Source organism: Cladosporium halotolerans (assembly GCF_011745625.1).
Source record: "Cladosporium halotolerans strain TM138-S3 chromosome Unknown Sca11, whole genome shotgun sequence".
Lineage (NCBI taxonomy): Eukaryota > Fungi > Ascomycota > Dothideomycetes > Cladosporiales > Cladosporiaceae > Cladosporium > Cladosporium halotolerans.
Genome location: NW_027191462.1, coordinates 216985 through 232381, shown reverse-complemented (window position 1 = coordinate 232381; position 15397 = coordinate 216985). Strand labels below are relative to the sequence as shown.

General features: G+C 55.3%; 8 protein-coding genes across 8 annotated transcripts; 5 read left to right on the top strand and 3 right to left on the bottom strand.

Moving 5' to 3' along the window:
* Positions 1-557: 557 nt before the first annotated feature.
* WHR41_04307 (uncharacterized protein) lies at positions 558-1448 on the top strand (the record flags this gene model as incomplete). Its single annotated transcript, XM_069372913.1, has 1 exon — positions 558-1448. One exon carries the CDS (start codon positions 558-560, stop codon positions 1446-1448), a length of 891 nt encoding a protein of 296 aa, XP_069230242.1.
* Positions 1449-1923: 475 nt separating this feature from the next.
* WHR41_04306 (uncharacterized protein) lies at positions 1924-3212 on the bottom strand. Its single transcript, XM_069372912.1, has 3 exons — positions 2952-3212; positions 2604-2896; positions 1924-2534 (listed from the first exon to the last, which is right to left on the bottom strand). The coding sequence occupies exons 1-3, from the start codon at positions 3016-3018 to the stop codon at positions 2166-2168; spliced, it is 729 nt and encodes a 242-aa protein (XP_069230240.1). The 5' UTR covers positions 3019-3212; the 3' UTR covers positions 1924-2165.
* A 1140-nt stretch (positions 3213-4352) lies between these two features.
* Positions 4353-6068, top strand: WHR41_04305 (uncharacterized protein; the record flags this gene model as incomplete). Its single annotated transcript, XM_069372911.1, has 1 exon — positions 4353-6068. One exon carries the CDS (start codon positions 4353-4355, stop codon positions 6066-6068), a length of 1716 nt encoding a protein of 571 aa, XP_069230238.1.
* A 698-nt stretch (positions 6069-6766) lies between these two features.
* Positions 6767-7612, top strand: WHR41_04304 (uncharacterized protein; the record flags this gene model as incomplete). Its single annotated transcript, XM_069372910.1, has 1 exon — positions 6767-7612. One exon carries the CDS (start codon positions 6767-6769, stop codon positions 7610-7612), a length of 846 nt encoding a protein of 281 aa, XP_069230239.1.
* Positions 7613-7752: 140 nt separating this feature from the next.
* WHR41_04303 (uncharacterized protein) lies at positions 7753-10367 on the bottom strand (the record flags this gene model as incomplete). Its single annotated transcript, XM_069372909.1, has 3 exons — positions 10103-10367; positions 9920-10013; positions 7753-9855 (listed from the first exon to the last, which is right to left on the bottom strand). Exons 1-3 carry the CDS (start codon positions 10285-10287, stop codon positions 7753-7755), a joined length of 2382 nt encoding a protein of 793 aa, XP_069230241.1. The 5' UTR covers positions 10288-10367.
* Positions 10368-10528: 161 nt separating this feature from the next.
* WHR41_04302 (uncharacterized protein) lies at positions 10529-12114 on the top strand. Its single transcript, XM_069372908.1, has 3 exons — positions 10529-11366; positions 11424-11566; positions 11632-12114. The coding sequence occupies exons 1-3, from the start codon at positions 10595-10597 to the stop codon at positions 11977-11979; spliced, it is 1263 nt and encodes a 420-aa protein (XP_069230237.1). The 5' UTR covers positions 10529-10594; the 3' UTR covers positions 11980-12114.
* On the bottom strand, positions 12047-13951 carry WHR41_04301 (uncharacterized protein). Its single transcript, XM_069372907.1, has 4 exons — positions 13572-13951; positions 13463-13518; positions 12517-13409; positions 12047-12457 (listed from the first exon to the last, which is right to left on the bottom strand). The coding sequence occupies exons 1-4, from the start codon at positions 13748-13750 to the stop codon at positions 12158-12160; spliced, it is 1428 nt and encodes a 475-aa protein (XP_069230235.1). The 5' UTR covers positions 13751-13951; the 3' UTR covers positions 12047-12157.
* WHR41_04300 (uncharacterized protein) lies at positions 13663-15051 on the top strand. The gene is made up of 5 exons (XM_069372906.1): positions 13663-14144; positions 14201-14275; positions 14333-14465; positions 14580-14700; positions 14765-15051. The coding sequence occupies exons 2-5, from the start codon at positions 14253-14255 to the stop codon at positions 14785-14787; spliced, it is 300 nt and encodes a 99-aa protein (XP_069230236.1). The 5' UTR covers positions 13663-14144; positions 14201-14252; the 3' UTR covers positions 14788-15051.
* The last annotated feature ends 346 nt before the right edge of the window (positions 15052-15397 follow it).

Here is a 15397-nt window from a genome sequence, read left to right as displayed (position 1 = left end):
CGGTCGGGTGGTGAGATGCTGGTAGCTAAGGTAGCCGGCATCTAGACCAGATCTATTCGCCTTAACCACACATCCGCCGTGTCACCATAACTTTGGGAGGTCTGAACAGTACCCTGATTAATCCCGGCGACTGGCCTTATCATGCCCGCTTGAGACACTCCCTCCTGAAAGTCTTTCGAGACCTTCGGTGGCGCAATCGCCGAGGTGATGTTGTAAGCGTGTGCTTTGACGTTCTATTTCTCAGCGCGGATCTCTCGGGCCCTGGTCAACTCAACAGCAAAGGGACGGATGTTTACCAATCATGACGCATTGCCAGCGGGTATAAAGATATTGGACCACGTGCATGTCAATGGACAACTCGAGCCACCAACTCAAAACTCTCCGTTCCCCCGCGTCGAATTGTTTCCCCTCTTCAGCAGAGACGCATCGACTGATCCCCATAAATGCTCTCACGAGCGATCGCACCCCGCCTCAGCTTCGCCCCCACTTCTCGCCACATCTCAAGGGCTGCTGCTTCTTCCATACACGCCACAACATACACCTCGCAGCGGGCAAGGATGACGACCTCGACTTTCAAACACATAGACATCGCCTCGAGCACGTCGGCAAAGCCATGGGCCAAGGTCGACGGGCCGGGCATGTCTTTCAAAATGAACGATCACGAGAGGAATGTGCACAACATCCGCGATGATTCCGACAACTTCACCACCGACAACTCCGGCTTCGCTGTCTACAACAGCCCCGCCAAGGAGAAGCTCTTCACAGACGACGCGGCGGTACGGGAAGGTTACTACCAGGAAGTCGAGGATATGCTTCGCAAGCACCTGCCCGGCATCAAGAAAGTCCACATTTTCGACCACACCATCCGACGAAGGAACAAGGACTCGCCTCGTCAGCCCGTCCAGCAAGTCCATGTCGACCAGACACCTGGAGCAGCAGAGGCACGCGTGCGTCGTCACCTTCCAGACGAAGCCGACGAACTCGTGAAAGGCCGGTATCAGATCATCAATGTCTGGCGTCCCATTGAGAACCCAGCTTCCGACACTCCGCTCGCAGTGATCGACTGGCGCTCAACATCGCCCTCTGACTTCGTCCCGATCGACCTTATGTACCCGAAACGCGCCGACAGCGCAATGGACGACGATGACCGTGGCAAGGAAGTCCTTCCTGACGAGCAGAAGTGGTTCTCCACGGAAGGCTACGAAGTCCGTGGCGAAACCATGGGAGTCAAGCCAAGCGAGCAGCACAAATTCTTCTACATGAAGGACATGAAACCCGAAGAAGTGATGTTGCTGAAGTGCTTCGACTCCTATGGTGAGGGTATGCCGATGGGCAAGAAGGGACTCGCGGTACGGACACCGCACACCGCCTTCATTGACCCGAACACGCCAGAGGGTGCGCCTGGCAGACAGAGTATCGAGGTCAGGTGCTTGATTTTCTACGAGTAGGCGAGTATCATGGTAGTTATAGTGCAGCGACTGAATAATATCAATACTGCGGTTTTGACATTTTGTTATCACTCGAAATGTGCTATGCCACATGTCAAGCGAGGGGCACCAAGTCTTGCTCCGAGAAACAAGATTTCATGTCGCGAAACAGCATCATCTCACCCGAACTTGGGTTCGAATACGCTCTCTATTTCTCGAAAATGTCCAATCCAGAGCTTCCGAGCATGTGTCTACACAGGAAGATCTCGGACCAAAAGCGACGGACTGGTGCATTCACAACGCAACCCCAACCCTAACCCTAGCAACCCCACCGCACGTATGTCAATGCACGGTCATGTGAACGAAATCTACTCAGGCATGCACCGCATGCAATACAGCGATGGAAGAACAGAATCCTGCCACTGACGAGGATCAACAATCGGAAGTCGTGTCGATCACTCGGCCACTGGAAGGCTACTGTGTTGCGTTGACATCATGTGGTGCACAAGCGAATTTCGCGATTGCTACCCATATACCTTACGATTGGCGAGGAACTTGGTCAACAGTAGCCCACTAGCAAACCAGTCGCTTCTTCAAAAATGGTTGGCTGATCGATTGATTCTTGTGTCTGAGCCGCTAGAAAACATCCAACGCCTCGCTTGTCTTTTAGGAGCATAGAATCGTGAACTCATAGCTCGTCCCACCTACTTCATCTCCGTGCGCTTCCAGCACAAAAGTCTAGATCTTCGGCACGTGCAGAGTCTTGGACACCATGCAGCATCCGTGGGCCAGGAAAAGCATGACCACTGGGTGGAACTCAAGGATAGTGCCCGTCATGACAGTGCCGTAGGGGATGCTCTCCTGAATCCAGCCCTTGGACAACCAGAACGCAGTCAAAGCCATGATCCCCAAGCTCGTAGGGATCGGAAGTCCCTCGAAGTACTTTGCCTTGCCGTTGGCGTCCTTAGGCACGTTGTCGGTGGTCACGTTGAAGCGAGCGAGGCGTGCGAGGCCGGCCAGGACGAAGCAGGTGAGGAAGAGTTGGTCAAGGCCGGTGCGGAAGCCGGCAGCGAACGCGCACATGGAGGGAGCGACGCCGAAGGAGATCTAGTGGTGATTGTTAGCATACTCGTCCTTGCGTCGCACAGTATGCCGAGTCATTGTCCCTGAACTCACAAGATCTGCCAGCGAGTCCAACTCTGCACCCATCAAGCTGCTCTTCTTTCTCCACCTCGCGACCATGCCGTCAAAGAAGTCGAATAACAGGCCAAACGGCATGAATGCCAGAGCCGTCCATAGGTGACCGGTATCCTGTGGAGAGCCGAGGCAGTAGCGCATGGAAAACTGAATAGACATGACACCACAGAAGCCGTTCATGAGGGTGATAAAGTCGGCAAGGTGGTAGGCGCGCACCAAGCTGAAGTGGCCAGGATCCTGGGCTTGGAGCAAACGGGCCTGCTTATTCGGAGCTGCATCTTGTCAGTACGAGAAGCTTACCAGCAGCCAAAACTGTACGAGACTTACTAGGCTGTTGAGAAACCTCCTTGGCGGCCTTCTCCACGCCATTAGGCACACCTGATCTCTTAGACATGTTGGCGGTGTCTGTAGGCTGCCGTTGGTTCGCACGCGTTCGTATGAATGTTTCGTGTTGTGCGTAGTATTCAAAGAGAAGGTGCCGTAATAGTGAAGGTACAGGAGTACAGCGGTAGGGGGTGGTAAGTGGTCAGAAGGATGCAGAAAGGACGTTCGTCACCGAACTGCTGGCAAACAAACGAGGCCAGTGCAAGTAGCGGCGGTTGATCGCTAGCTCTCGCAGGTTTCGGCGTTGCTGGCAGAACGACGTCATAAGCGCGCCAAGGGAAAGCATGTGACCGCGCGCCTGCTTCGCTCGCGAATGCCGCGCTTAGACGAAGCCCAAACGGTAAGCAGCGTGTGAACATCTAACGAAGACACAATACATGCCCAGCGTCCAACGCGCAGATGGCCGTGGCAGACGTACAGCTCAGTTCTGTCTTTCCGCCGAAAGTGTTTACTACCCAAACACCTGAAGCAACTCCAACAATTGGTGTTCTGAAATCTCCAGGCCAGCCATTTGGAGGGTTTACTCTACCGGAAACGGCCGCAGATGAGGCCATACAAACAGCCAAAGCTTGGAGTCTAGCAACAAGGTACCTAGATGGAGAGCCCAGCGACAATCCAGAACCTCCTCAGCATCAGGATATTGAGGCCTTCAAATTGCTCCTTTCTTCCAATGATCAGCTACTCCTTTTAGCAGACTGGTATCTCGACCGAATTTCATCACACTTCAGGCGGCATGTGTTGCCTGATCTTTCACAATGGCAGAAACCCATAGCTGTCTCGAGAGCCAATGCCCTAATCACAAGCACGGCGCAAACGCTGGGAGAGGCCCAGGAGTTGTACTTTGAACCTTTGGCGCGTCTAACGTCGGCTACACGTAGCACTACCTTTAAAGCTGGCGTTGAAGCGCTTCGTGCACATATCTTAAGGCGATGGCACTCTCTGGTTCTCTATTCTCTACCACGCCAGCGAGTGATGAAAACTTTAGGCAGCGCGCTTTATCAACACATGCGAACCGAGCTCGGAATCTACAGCAATCCAGAAAAATGTCTCAAGGACGACCGTTGCCACTGCAAAATCAATTTCAAGAGTTTCCCTCTGAAGTCCTTGTATGGAGTTGGACTCGGCGGCGATCTTGCCCAGCGGGCCCTGGCACTTGCCACCCACCGGCTGCTGGATGGCCCAGCTGTTGAGCGGCAATGCTTTCAGGTCGATTGGAGTGGGTATGAGACTGTGGTACCGCGGTTGAAAACTTGGATTGAGGACTGCTTTGCTCCATGCATACAGGGTGCTATCAGTGCCCTTACTGGAAGCAATTTCCGGTTCACTGGTAACGACGTCGAGAGGATGGCTACGAGCGCAGCACTCAGCCTCGTTCGCAAGCGGACCGAAGCGCTCTTCGACTATGTCAAAGTTTGGCCAGAAAGCAAAGGCGCGCTACTCGACATTAAGGAGCACATCGTGACAGCAACCACGTTGGAGAAGGTATCTTTGTGCACAGCATTCATCCGCCAAGTGCAGCAGCGCATCTTACACGCCGGCGCCACGACAGTTGAACTACTGAGCGTGTATGTAAATGTCATACACGCCTTCAAACTCCTTGACGCGCGCGGTGTGCTTCTTGACAAAGTCGCTTCTCCCTTGCGAGGCTACTTGAGGGCACGTGACGATACTGTCAGTGTGATAGCGGCTAGTTTCCTTGCCGACATCGACCCCGAAGGCAATCTCGTTGCAGAAAGCGATGGCAAGGTTTGTGCCGATATCGCCAAAGCAGCCCAGACATCCTCGTTGGAAGACACTAGGGATGATAGAGGCTTGAACTGGGACGACATGAATTGGGTTCCAGATCCTATCGATGCTGGCTCAAATCACAAGTACAACAAGTCTGAGGACATTTTGTCTTACATTTTGGGTCTGTTCGATCAGGATGACTTCATCAAAGAAATGACGAACGTTCTTGCGCAACATCTGCTGCAGGCTACAGATCCCGAATTTGCGAAGGAGACTAGGCTCGTTGAACTCTTCAAGTCCCGGTTCGACCCCAGTAAACTGCAGGCAGCAGAGGTCATGCTCAAGGATATGCGTGACTCGGTCATGCTGGAGAAGAGAATTCTTCCTCGTCGCACGCGTGCTACCTCAACACCCACCCCTCGCGACATTCAAGCTGCAATTCCAGGCGAAGGCATCACTCTGCCAATGCTGTATCGACAGTTCGAAGGACGCATGAAGCACGCGCAATTCCTTGCCATGGTCAAGCTTGTTGCCAACCGCCGCAACGACCTTTACTATCCTAAGCGCGGGCGTTTGCCTTCGCCCATAGACGCTTCACCATCTCAGCAAGGGACCGATAGTGGTGAACCGATGAGCTTCCGAATCTTGTCCAGCTTCTTCTGGCCTCAGCTCCGCTCAAATAAATTCGCTGTTCCTGACAAGTTCGCGGGGACTCTCAACCACACAGGCGAAATGTTCTCGCGTTACAGCGGCCAGCGACGTCTTGAATGGCAGGACGCTCTGGGTCGCATGTCAGTCACGCTGGAGCTGGAAGATCGTACCATTACCGAGCCTGATATACCTGCCTGGCGTGCCAGTGTCATAAACGCGTTCGCCTCGGACGAATTAGACACTGGGTTAAGCTTCACCGCCGAGCAACTACAAAAGAAACTGTCGATGGACTCCGAGCTCGTATCTGATGCGCTGTCATATTGGTCGCACAAACGTGTCCTCTACCAGCCGATTGCAGCTGAATACGCGGTTCTCGAGCGCCTTGACATGGACGTTGCGCCGACTTCCAACACCGCTGCGGAAGAAGAGGCTTTCTCCGCGGTCAGGTCGGAGGATGCAGTGCTTCGCGAGAACGCACCCATGTTCGAAATATTCATCGCCAACATGTTGCGAAATGGTGGAGCCAAGGAAGTCGGTGGAATGATGGGCATAGCGAACATGCTTAAGATGGTCTTGCCAACCTTCACGTACGGAGAAGAGGAGGTCCTGTTCTTGTTGGGAGAAATGGAAGGGAGAGGTGAGGTGGTCAGGGAGGGAGACATGTGGAAGGTGGCAACATGAAACAGCCGGAGAGGTCGTGAGCATTTCTAGAGCATTGTGATACCCCCAAGACCTGTCTCAGAACCCTCGGGGCTTTTATAGACTGCCCAACAACGCAGGATAGGTACAGAATGTAGCCTACGGTACTGGGAACCTGCAGAGTATTCAATCGAGTGTCGAACCAAGGTTTTCGAATTGTTATTGAACGGCCTGTACTACGGAACATGCAAAATGGCGTGGTGCAGCCCTCGAGGGAGTGCGAAAGTTGAAGTAGTACCAAAGCAGCCAACCGCAAATGGACTGGCGTTCGCGGATTCACATATCCCTCTTCTTTTGCCAGACAACTAATGCACACATCTCAGCATTCAGTCGCGTGGACGAGGGAAGATTTGAATTTGTAGTGAACCAACTCCTTTGCGGCATCTTCTGCCTGAACGTCTATGCGCAACCGTTGAGATCATGGTCGTCACGTCCGGCGCTCCACATCGCCCGGAGTCCGAGGTAGCATCATCTCACTCATCTCAGCCGCAAGCATAAGGTACTATTATTGCTGCATTTTCCTAGCACATTAGCTCTAAATTTGGTCAAGACATAGATAAAATTACTCTCCTTTTTTCCATATCATATCACAGGTCCTTTCTTTCCCAAACCTTTCGCCGGGTCCAGCACCCCAACCCTCACCGCCCTCACCACAACCTCATCCAGTCTTCGACGTCAACATGGCCGCACCGCCCGGACACGTGCCTGGCCCTGCCAATGAGGACCCCACGCTACACCATCCACGCATCCTCTGCCTCCATGGCGGCGGCGTCACCGGCGAAGTCTTCCGCGCCCAAGCCCGCGCCCTGATCAAAAACCTCCCCGACTTCCGCCTCGTCTTCGCCGACGGGCCCTTCTTCTGCGCCGCAGGGCCCGGCATAGTGCCCGTGTACGAAGACTGGGGCCCGTTCCGGCGCTGGCTGCGCTGGCTGCCCGAGCATGCGGAGATCGACGACGACAGCGCCGAGGAAGAGGTGATGTACAACATCGAGACGTGCAAGCGCGAGGACGCGGGTGACGGACCTTGGGTTGGGTTGATTGGCTTCTCGCAGGGCGCGAAGCTGAGCGCCAGTCTGCTGTACGACCAGCAGATCCGTATGGAGAAGGACGGGCGCGCGGATACGGACTACAAGTTCGCTGTCTTGCTCGCTGGCCGCTCGCCGCTGGTCTCGTTCTGCGAACATTCGCGGCATCCGGCGCTGGTGACGCCGGGCCAGATCAGCGAGGGCTTCGATTACCCGCACCCGAGCCCGCATGTCCTGAGGTTACCGACGATTCACGTGCACGGGTTGAACGACAATGGGTTGCATTTGCATAGGAAGATGTTGAAGCAGTATCATGATCCTGAGAGCGCGACGGTCATTGAGTGGGATGGGACGCACAGGGTGCCCATAAAGAAGACGGATGTGGAAAGGATTACGAAGGAGATATATCGGGTGGCACGAGAGCAAGGCGTGGAGGTGCCTGGAGAGGAGGCACAGGAGCCTAAGAGCAGTGGAGGCGGATCGTTTGGGTTCGTGTGGTAAGAATTTGCATTGGGCGGATTTGCGCTATGATACCCATGAGTGAGTTCACGATGACGGCGAGGCATGATTTGGATGTTAAAGATGAAGTTACGAATTAGCCACGATACATAGACGGCAGTGAAAAGAACTTTTGACCGTCACTATCTGCTCAAAGCTTCCAGCACAGTCTCCTCTACGCCTTTTAGAGTCTCTGGTGTGCTAGTCATGGCACCCATGAGGTACAGCACATTGCCCAGTACACGAGAATGTATTACAGGCTCACCTGCCCGGCTACCGGCGAAAAGCCTGTCACGCAGGCCGGTAGCGGCAGTGGAAGCATATCCAGAGCCAGCTGGGTCTTTCAGCGACATTGCGAACACCGAGCCAATGGCGAAGACGTAGTCGACATTTGGCTTGCGCGAGACGGTCTCGACGAATGACTGAGACCACATGCTCCAAGGCGTTGAACCCTTGCCGACGTCCTTGGTCTCCTGTACTGCCAGGCTGGCTTTCCAGTCTTGCCTGAACCCTGCCCAATCGTCGCTCTGGCTGAGCTTGGACATGGTGGCCAAGCTCTCATTCGCAACCGAACAGCCTATAGCATGCGCAGTGTAGCTGTGTCCATGCAGAAGAGCATCGCTTTTGTCTGCGCTCAGGAAAGCCTCGAAGATGGCCTCGCTTGCAGTCGTGGTGCACAGCGGCAGCAGACCACCAGTCAGCAACTTCGCGTTGACGACAATGTCCGGGTCTGCACCGATGAAGCCGGCAGCGTCAAAGCGACCCAGACGATACAAGCCCGTGAAGACCTCGTCGAAGATGACCGGCATACCCTGCCAGTCCTTGTCCGCGCCTTGACCATCCACGGCCTTCGCGTTGTCGATGTTGGGGTCAATGCCACGGACAGCCTCTACGAGGCAGCGCTGGAAGAGCGGGTCGGCGAACATCATACCTCCTGCGCCAAGAATGACGGGCTCCATGATCAGAGCGCCAAATTTGTGGCCTTGCTGTCTCAGGTGCCACAGCTCAGCATCGAGATATGAGCGGTAGCGACCCCAGTCTGCACGACGAGCGTCGAGGTCGAAGATCTCAGCCAGGGAGTTGAAAGTACGAGTCTTGCCAACGGTCTTTCGCATCGATTTCGGCGGCTCGACTACCCACTGGCCGTCACGAAGCTTCACCTGGGGGAAATCCAGCCAGTGGCCACGGCCTTGGTACCATTCGACTTTCTTGTTGAAGATACTGGGTTCGGAGCAGTCCATCGTACCCATGGTGTCGCCGTGGTAGCTACCAATGAGGCCCAGGATCTCCACATTGTCCTCGGGCGACCAGCCGTGGCGCTTGGAAGCTGCGCGGAGGGCCATCTTGACAGCGACTTCCATTCCTGTGCTTCCGTTGTCTGTGTAGAAGACCTTACTTAGGCGCGCGTTGCCCATGCGATGGACGAGAGTTTGCGAGAGCGTCAATGCAGGCTCGTGCACAGCACCCGCGAACATGACATGTCCGTATTTGCCTGCAGCGTGGGCCGCTGTGAGAGCCAGTTGAGGATTTCCATGACCGAGGCCTTGGGTCCACCAAGATGCTGAAGCGTCGAACGCGGGAGAGAGCAGGGCCTTCTCTTCTTGACCAGCACCGCTAGGCACGTCTTTCTGCTTAGTATAAGTTTGGAAATAATCACCGTACGCAGATTCCATGGCGACGACGTTGCCTTCGTTTCTTTCACTGTGCTGCATGAAAGGATGCCAAATGGCCTCTGTCGCTTGCTTCGGCATCTCACGCAAGTCTTCGATTCGCTTGTCGTGCGCCTTCAGGAAGGACTCCACGAAGCCAATGACCTCGGCATTCACGCTTGAGCTCTCGTAGTAAGCTTTCATAGCCTTGATGTCTTCATCGCGTGCTGCGGCAGGCTCAGGAGGAGGAGCTATAGAGAAGGACGGGATGTTCCTCTCCGCAAAGTAGTCCTTCAGATAAGCAGCATTCTCATACCTGCCTTCCGCGAACAGACCCACGGATTGTACATCGTAGCCACGTATGTGAAGAGACTCCCAAGCCGAGATAGTAGAGCCAATGCCGCCCAAACGATGGTCGCCAACAAGAAAAGTTGGCATTCGAAGGGGTCTGTAGAGGTCTGCTTGGGTGCTACCAGATGGCGCGGGAGAAAGCACGCCACCTGCAGTCTCCACGATGGCTATACCATCCTCGCCAGTAGCATAGCTCTTGAGCTCATCATAGAGGGCGACGCTGATCTCGTTGTCAGAGATAGGTAGCTGTATGAGTATTAGTCACACCTGCGGTTTTGTCGATGAGAGAGGAGCGTGGTAGGCAACATACGGACGACCCACGAGCAGCGATATGCGGGCTCACAGGCTCGTCGAATTGGTACAATGTCTTTGATTTGATACCAGAGCCAAACGCAGAAATATGGCTACCAGGTAAGCGAGTCAGTTTTATTAAGGTGCCAATGATCGACGGGCAGGATTCCCGCCATCGAAGAGATGAGATAGAGCTCCATACCTGTCATCGGCCTCGTCCAAGGGTCCAGTAGAGACAGGCTTCACATACTGAACTCTACGGAGCTTCTTTTGAAACGCGGCGCAGAGCACAGAAGAGAAGATGGTCTTCCCTACGCCGGTGTTCGCGCCGTAGATCTGGAGGGCGCGGAGCCGAGGCCACAAGGCGGAGCTTGCCACTCTTCTCATGTTGAGGAGAGTGCTGGCATGAAGTCGCCAACCTGGCTCGCGGAACGCAGTAGAGACAAGGGTAGCTCACGCTTACTCTTTCTCTGGGCAAGGCTGCAGAGGCACGTACTCTAGTCTCGGTCGATCCAACCTCGGTCCTTTTGGACCTGCAGCATTGTTGGGGACCCGCGGGGCTTAGGGCGTGACCCACCGATTCCCATAGGGCAATGAGGCTTGAGCCAATATCTTGAGTCAATATTTGTTGGATTCCTCGATTGTTCGTCTGCACGCGACAGCAGACCATGCAGATTGGAGTATAATTCTTGGGATGATCAGAGGAGGCGGAACGCATCTCGATGATGCTCTGGCAATATCGCTGAACAAGCGCAAGTCGCACAGCACCATCCGATCCCTGACTGTGCCACCGCCCAACTCTGTCGACTTCAGCAGTAATGATTTCCTCTCACTGGCCACTTGTCAAGAATTGAGAGATCTTTATCTGGCAGAATTACAGCGTGGGCCTGCCACGACACGTCTAGGAAGCGGTGGCTCCAGGCTTCTGGACGGCAACTCCACCTATGCTGAACGACTCGAAGACGACATAGCGGCTTTCCACCGGGCTGAAAAAGGCCTTCTGTGCAACTCTGGCTTCGATGCGAACACCGGCTTATTCTCTTGTTTACCGCAACCGGGAGATGCCATTATTTATGACGAATTCATTCACGCCAGTGTCCACGATGGCATGCGCCTCTCTAGAGCAGGACAGAAAGTAGCTTTCGCCCACAATTCTGCCAATGCATTCAAAACCGCTCTGCGAAGACTCATTGATGGCGATGAGCTCATCCGAAGCGGTCGGAGAAATGTCTTCGTCGCCGTTGAGGCGGTTTACAGCATGGACGGTGACGTGGCGCCCCTCAAAGACATAGTCGATGCTGTCCACGAGCTACTCCCACGTGGCAATGGCCACCTGATTGTCGACGAAGCACACTCGAATGGTGTGCTCGGTCCAAATGGGCGAGGACTGGTCTCCCAACTAGGACTGGAAGATGAAGTGCTGGTACGACTACACACTTTCGGCAAAGCATTAGCCTGCAATGGAGGTACGACGGCATCCCTCAACCACATCATTCATCACAGCCGTGGCTAACATACAGCAGCCATCCTTCTTTGCTCCCCACTAATCCGACAATACCTCATCAACTACGCCCGCCCCTTGATCTACACAACCTTCCTCTCATACCCCTCCCTCGCCGCCATCCGCGCCTCCTACACCTACCTGCAACGAGGCGAAAGCGAAGCAGTAAGTCACTCTCCCCAAAAATCCAAACGCCCCACAATGAAGCACAACTGACCATGGCCGCCTAGCTCTCCCAAAATTTGCAATCCCTCACCAAACACCTACACACCCTACTCCAAACTCTCATCGAGCGCCTCCCCAAAACCGACCCGATTCTCTCCGTGCCGTCTCAAGCACCTCAGTCCCCGATCTTGTCGCTGCTGACTCCTGCGCCGAAGCAATTGGCCGCGTACTGCCAAAAGCGAGGATTCGTGGTGCGAGGCATCGTGCCGCCGACGGTGCCGGCGGGTAGTGAGAGGGTGCGGATATGTCTACATGCGGGGAATACGAGGGAGGAGGTTGAGGGGTTGGTGAAGGTCGTCGAGGAGTGGGTGGTGTCAGAGCTTGGCCTGACGGGGGTTAGAGCGATGCTGTAGAGCTCCTTGGCTAGATCGTCATCTCCCAAGGCGCGAACAGCACTAAAAAGCGAATAAAGCCAAGACGTGCACGTGATAGAACAAACTAGAATTTCACATGCGGATGAGGTTGTATGTACACAAGTCTTCCCTTCGCTCCCCCCGTTGCTCAAAATCCTACAGCAGCCGCCCGATGCGTTTATGCGAGGAGCATCTTCCTGGGGTCCTCGATGAACTCCTTGATCTTGACGAGGAAAGTGACGGCCTCCCTGCCGTCGAGGATGCGGTGGTCGTAAGTGAGGGCGAGGTACATCATGGGGCGGATTTCGACCTTGCCGTTGATGGCGACGGGCTTGTCCTTGATGGCATGCAGACCGAGCACGGCAGTCTGGGGCAGGTTGATGATAGGGGTGCCCATGAGGGAGCCGAAAACGCCGCCGTTGGAGATGGTGAAGGTGCCGCCGGCCATGTCCTCGATAGTGAGCTTGTTGTCGCGAGCCTGTAAGACCAGTTAGTACAGATGCGCTTCAAGTTTGTGTGACAAGGCTCAATGCTTACCTTCTTGCCGAGGTTGGAGATCTCTTGCTCAATACCGATCATGTCGAGAGACTCTGCGTTCCTGACGACCGGGGTGACGAGACCCTTCTCGGTAGCGACAGCAACGCTGATGTCGACGAAGTCCCTGTAGACGATGGTGTCACCGCTGCCGGGGCCCTCAATGGAGGCGTTGACGGCCTGGACCTCCTTCATGGCCAAGCAGGCAGCGCGAGAGAAAGCACCCATGAAGCCGAGCTTGGTGCCAGTCTTCTTGAGAATCTCGTCCTTGTAGAGCTTGCGCATCTCCATGAGGCCGGACATGTCGACCTCGTTGAAGGTGGTGAGCGAGGCAGCGGTGTTCTGGGACTGCTTCAGGCGCTCAGCGATCCTCAGACGCATGCGGTTCATCTTGACACGGCGCTCCTCGCGGTTGCCAGGAGTGGCCGGTTTTGACTCCTCCTTGGGCTCCTTGGCCTCCTTCTTCTCGGGCTTGGGCGCAGGGGCGGGCTTGTCCTCCTTCTTAGGCTCCTCCTTGGGCTTCTCGGGCTTCTTCTCCTCCTGTGCAGGCTTGGCCTCCTCCTTCTGGCCCGAGGGCTGCGAGCTGGTCTCCTGGGACTCGGAAGCAGGCGCCTTGGGCTCCTCCTTTGCCTTCTCGGCGCCACCCTCAGGCGCGGAAGCACCGGCGTCGAGCTTGACAAGGTCCTGCCCGACGACAACAGTGTCCTCCTCGTTGGCCAAGAACTCCTTGATCACACCAGCAGCCGGGGCATTGACCGCGACGTCAATCTTGTCGGTCTCAATGGTAGCGATCTCCTCATCCTGCTCGACGTAGTCGCCGACCTGTTTGCTGAACTGCTTGAGAGTACCTTCGGAGATGGACTCGGCCATCTCGGGAACCTTGACGATCTCCTCTCCTGCGCGATTTATTAGCGATTGCGATGTATTGCGGGAACGCTGGTCGCATTACCCTTCAGGCTACGAGACATGCTGAACTGGCGCGACTGGTAGGCGGGGGAAGATTGTCTGTCACAGCATTAGTGGTCGCCCGACTGATCCTTCTATTGATCCAAACATACTGTGACTGCAGGGCAGAGTATGAGCTCCATGAGGGCTTAGCGGCGTATGAGAGGGAGCGGGCTGCGGCGGGCGCTCTCAGCAGACTCCTGGCGCTTTTTGAGCTCTGAGTGAGGAGAGATGCAGGACGCTGGGCGGCGCCAGAGGCGGCCAGACGGCGCAGACATTGCGAGCTCGACATGTTTCCAGAGATGGCAGTGAGCCTTTCGAGGACCGTGTTGGTGATCAAGCCGGAGAGAGAAGCTGAGTGACGGAGAGACAGGCAGCCCGGCACGATGGCAAGGGCAGAAGAGCGGAGTGGTGGTGTGTTCAACCAGAGGTGAAGGAAATAGCTAGGGATGATGTACCGTTCCGACTTGGAAGGAAGGCTCGCCAGCAGGAGGGAGATCTTCAGCCAGCTTCGCGCAGCGGAGGTCGTCCGAAGCCAACGACGCAACACCGCGCCAGCGCTCCGGGCTGCTCCGTGCCTAGCCGGGCTGTGAGAGGCTCCGCGGGTATACCCGAGGCAAACAGCACCTCCATCAGCGTCGCTGCCGGCAGTGTGTCGCACGCCTGTGGACAGCATAGCACCCACCGTAAGTACGCGCGCCGGACGCAGAGAGCTTGGCAAAGCAGCTAACAGATGACTCAGTCTCTACTCTAAACCCATTGGCAGGCCGCGACGGCCAGCACCATCCCCAACCATGGCCTCCAAGCCCCAGATCCTGTGAGCAGCCTCCCGGACCCATTGCGCGCGCGCGACACAGCTCTGATGCTCCTCCAGCTCCCTCTACCGCCGGTCCCTTAAGCTTGCCCTCGACTGGGCAGTCCACCGCTATGTCTGGCGCGGCCAGGCTATGTACATCCGCGGCCTTTTCGAGGCGAACAAGCACGTCACAGAGCCCAGACAGCAGAGAGTACGTGCTCCCACACCGAAGGAAGTTCATGAAAAGACGCGAGGCTTTGCGGCAAATATAAATGGAGAAGACTGGGCTATTTGCGAGCAATTGCTGATTCAGCCATCAACACAGTTAATCATCGAGGAGACCGAGAACCTGCTGGACAAGTGGAAGCACCCCGACCCTTACAGAGCGCCTACTGCACCTGGCGGCAGCAAGTACGAGCGCAACCTGCCTGTCCCGTCGACCGAACGTGAGTCCGCCATTCTTGATCCATCCGACTTCACTCCAACACTCCTGCTAACGCAAGCTTTCAGCCCCGCCTCACATGCATCTGTAAGCTAGAGCAGCGCTTGATGGGAATGTGGCGTTTTTTTGTTCAACCGAAATGTGTATATTGCTGGCAGATAGCTAGGAAGAGGCCGAACATATGAAAAAGACAGGCTTCATGAGAACACAGCTCGCGGCGCAATGGTCCATCTCCCTCCTACCGAGCTGCTTGGCCAGATGGCAACAATTTCATACCTCATGGCTCGCTTTCGCTGTTTCGAACGACATGAGCATATTCCACCGTCAATTGATCATGGCTCATTTTGCAATTATACCCGGGTGCAGGTCGACTTGTTCTTCTTCCACGGTGCATGCCTCTTAAGCCACCGTCAATCAATCATCTGCACTTCCTGCTTTCATTTCGACCCATGTATGGCTCCACCCCAACCCTGATCATCACCCGATATCCGATATGCCCTGTCCACAGTATCATATCGCATCCCGCATTCCCCCGGACTTGGCAATCTGACGTCTTGGGCTCCCCTTTCGCATCAGTCAGCCGATTCACGTCGGCTGTGGCTGGGCTTCGTAGCGCATGGCTTGCGCGCTAAACTCGCGCGCGCATAATCACTTTTCGTCTGCCTCCCTATCTTACATAATCTGATAGTTTTTTGTGATCA

Coding starts and splice junctions, on each gene's coding strand:
- WHR41_04306 (XM_069372912.1), bottom strand. CDS start 3,018: ATGTCTAAGAGATCAGGTGTGCCTAATGGCGTGGAGAAGGCCGCCAAG. Junction 2,897..2,951: donor GGAGGTTTCTCAACAGCCTA/GTAAGTCTCGTA, acceptor GACAAGATGCAG/CTCCGAATAAGCAGGCCCGT. Junction 2,535..2,603: donor TGGACTCGCTGGCAGATCTT/GTGAGTTCAGGG, acceptor AATCACCACTAG/ATCTCCTTCGGCGTCGCTCC.
- WHR41_04302 (XM_069372908.1), top strand. CDS start 10,595: ATGATCAGAGGAGGCGGAACGCATCTCGATGATGCTCTGGCAATATCG. Junction 11,367..11,423: donor AGCATTAGCCTGCAATGGAG/GTACGACGGCAT, acceptor AACATACAGCAG/CCATCCTTCTTTGCTCCCCA. Junction 11,567..11,631: donor AACGAGGCGAAAGCGAAGCA/GTAAGTCACTCT, acceptor ATGGCCGCCTAG/CTCTCCCAAAATTTGCAATC.
- WHR41_04301 (XM_069372907.1), bottom strand. CDS start 13,750: ATGTCGAGCTCGCAATGTCTGCGCCGTCTGGCCGCCTCTGGCGCCGCC. Junction 13,519..13,571: donor TACTCTGCCCTGCAGTCACA/GTATGTTTGGAT, acceptor ATGCTGTGACAG/ACAATCTTCCCCCGCCTACC. Junction 13,410..13,462: donor CATGTCTCGTAGCCTGAAGG/GTAATGCGACCA, acceptor TAAATCGCGCAG/GAGAGGAGATCGTCAAGGTT.
- WHR41_04300 (XM_069372906.1), top strand. CDS start 14,253: ATGGCCTCCAAGCCCCAGATCCT. Junction 14,466..14,579: donor CAGAGCCCAGACAGCAGAGA/GTACGTGCTCCC, acceptor CCATCAACACAG/TTAATCATCGAGGAGACCGA. Junction 14,701..14,764: donor GCCTGTCCCGTCGACCGAAC/GTGAGTCCGCCA, acceptor GCAAGCTTTCAG/CCCCGCCTCACATGCATCTG.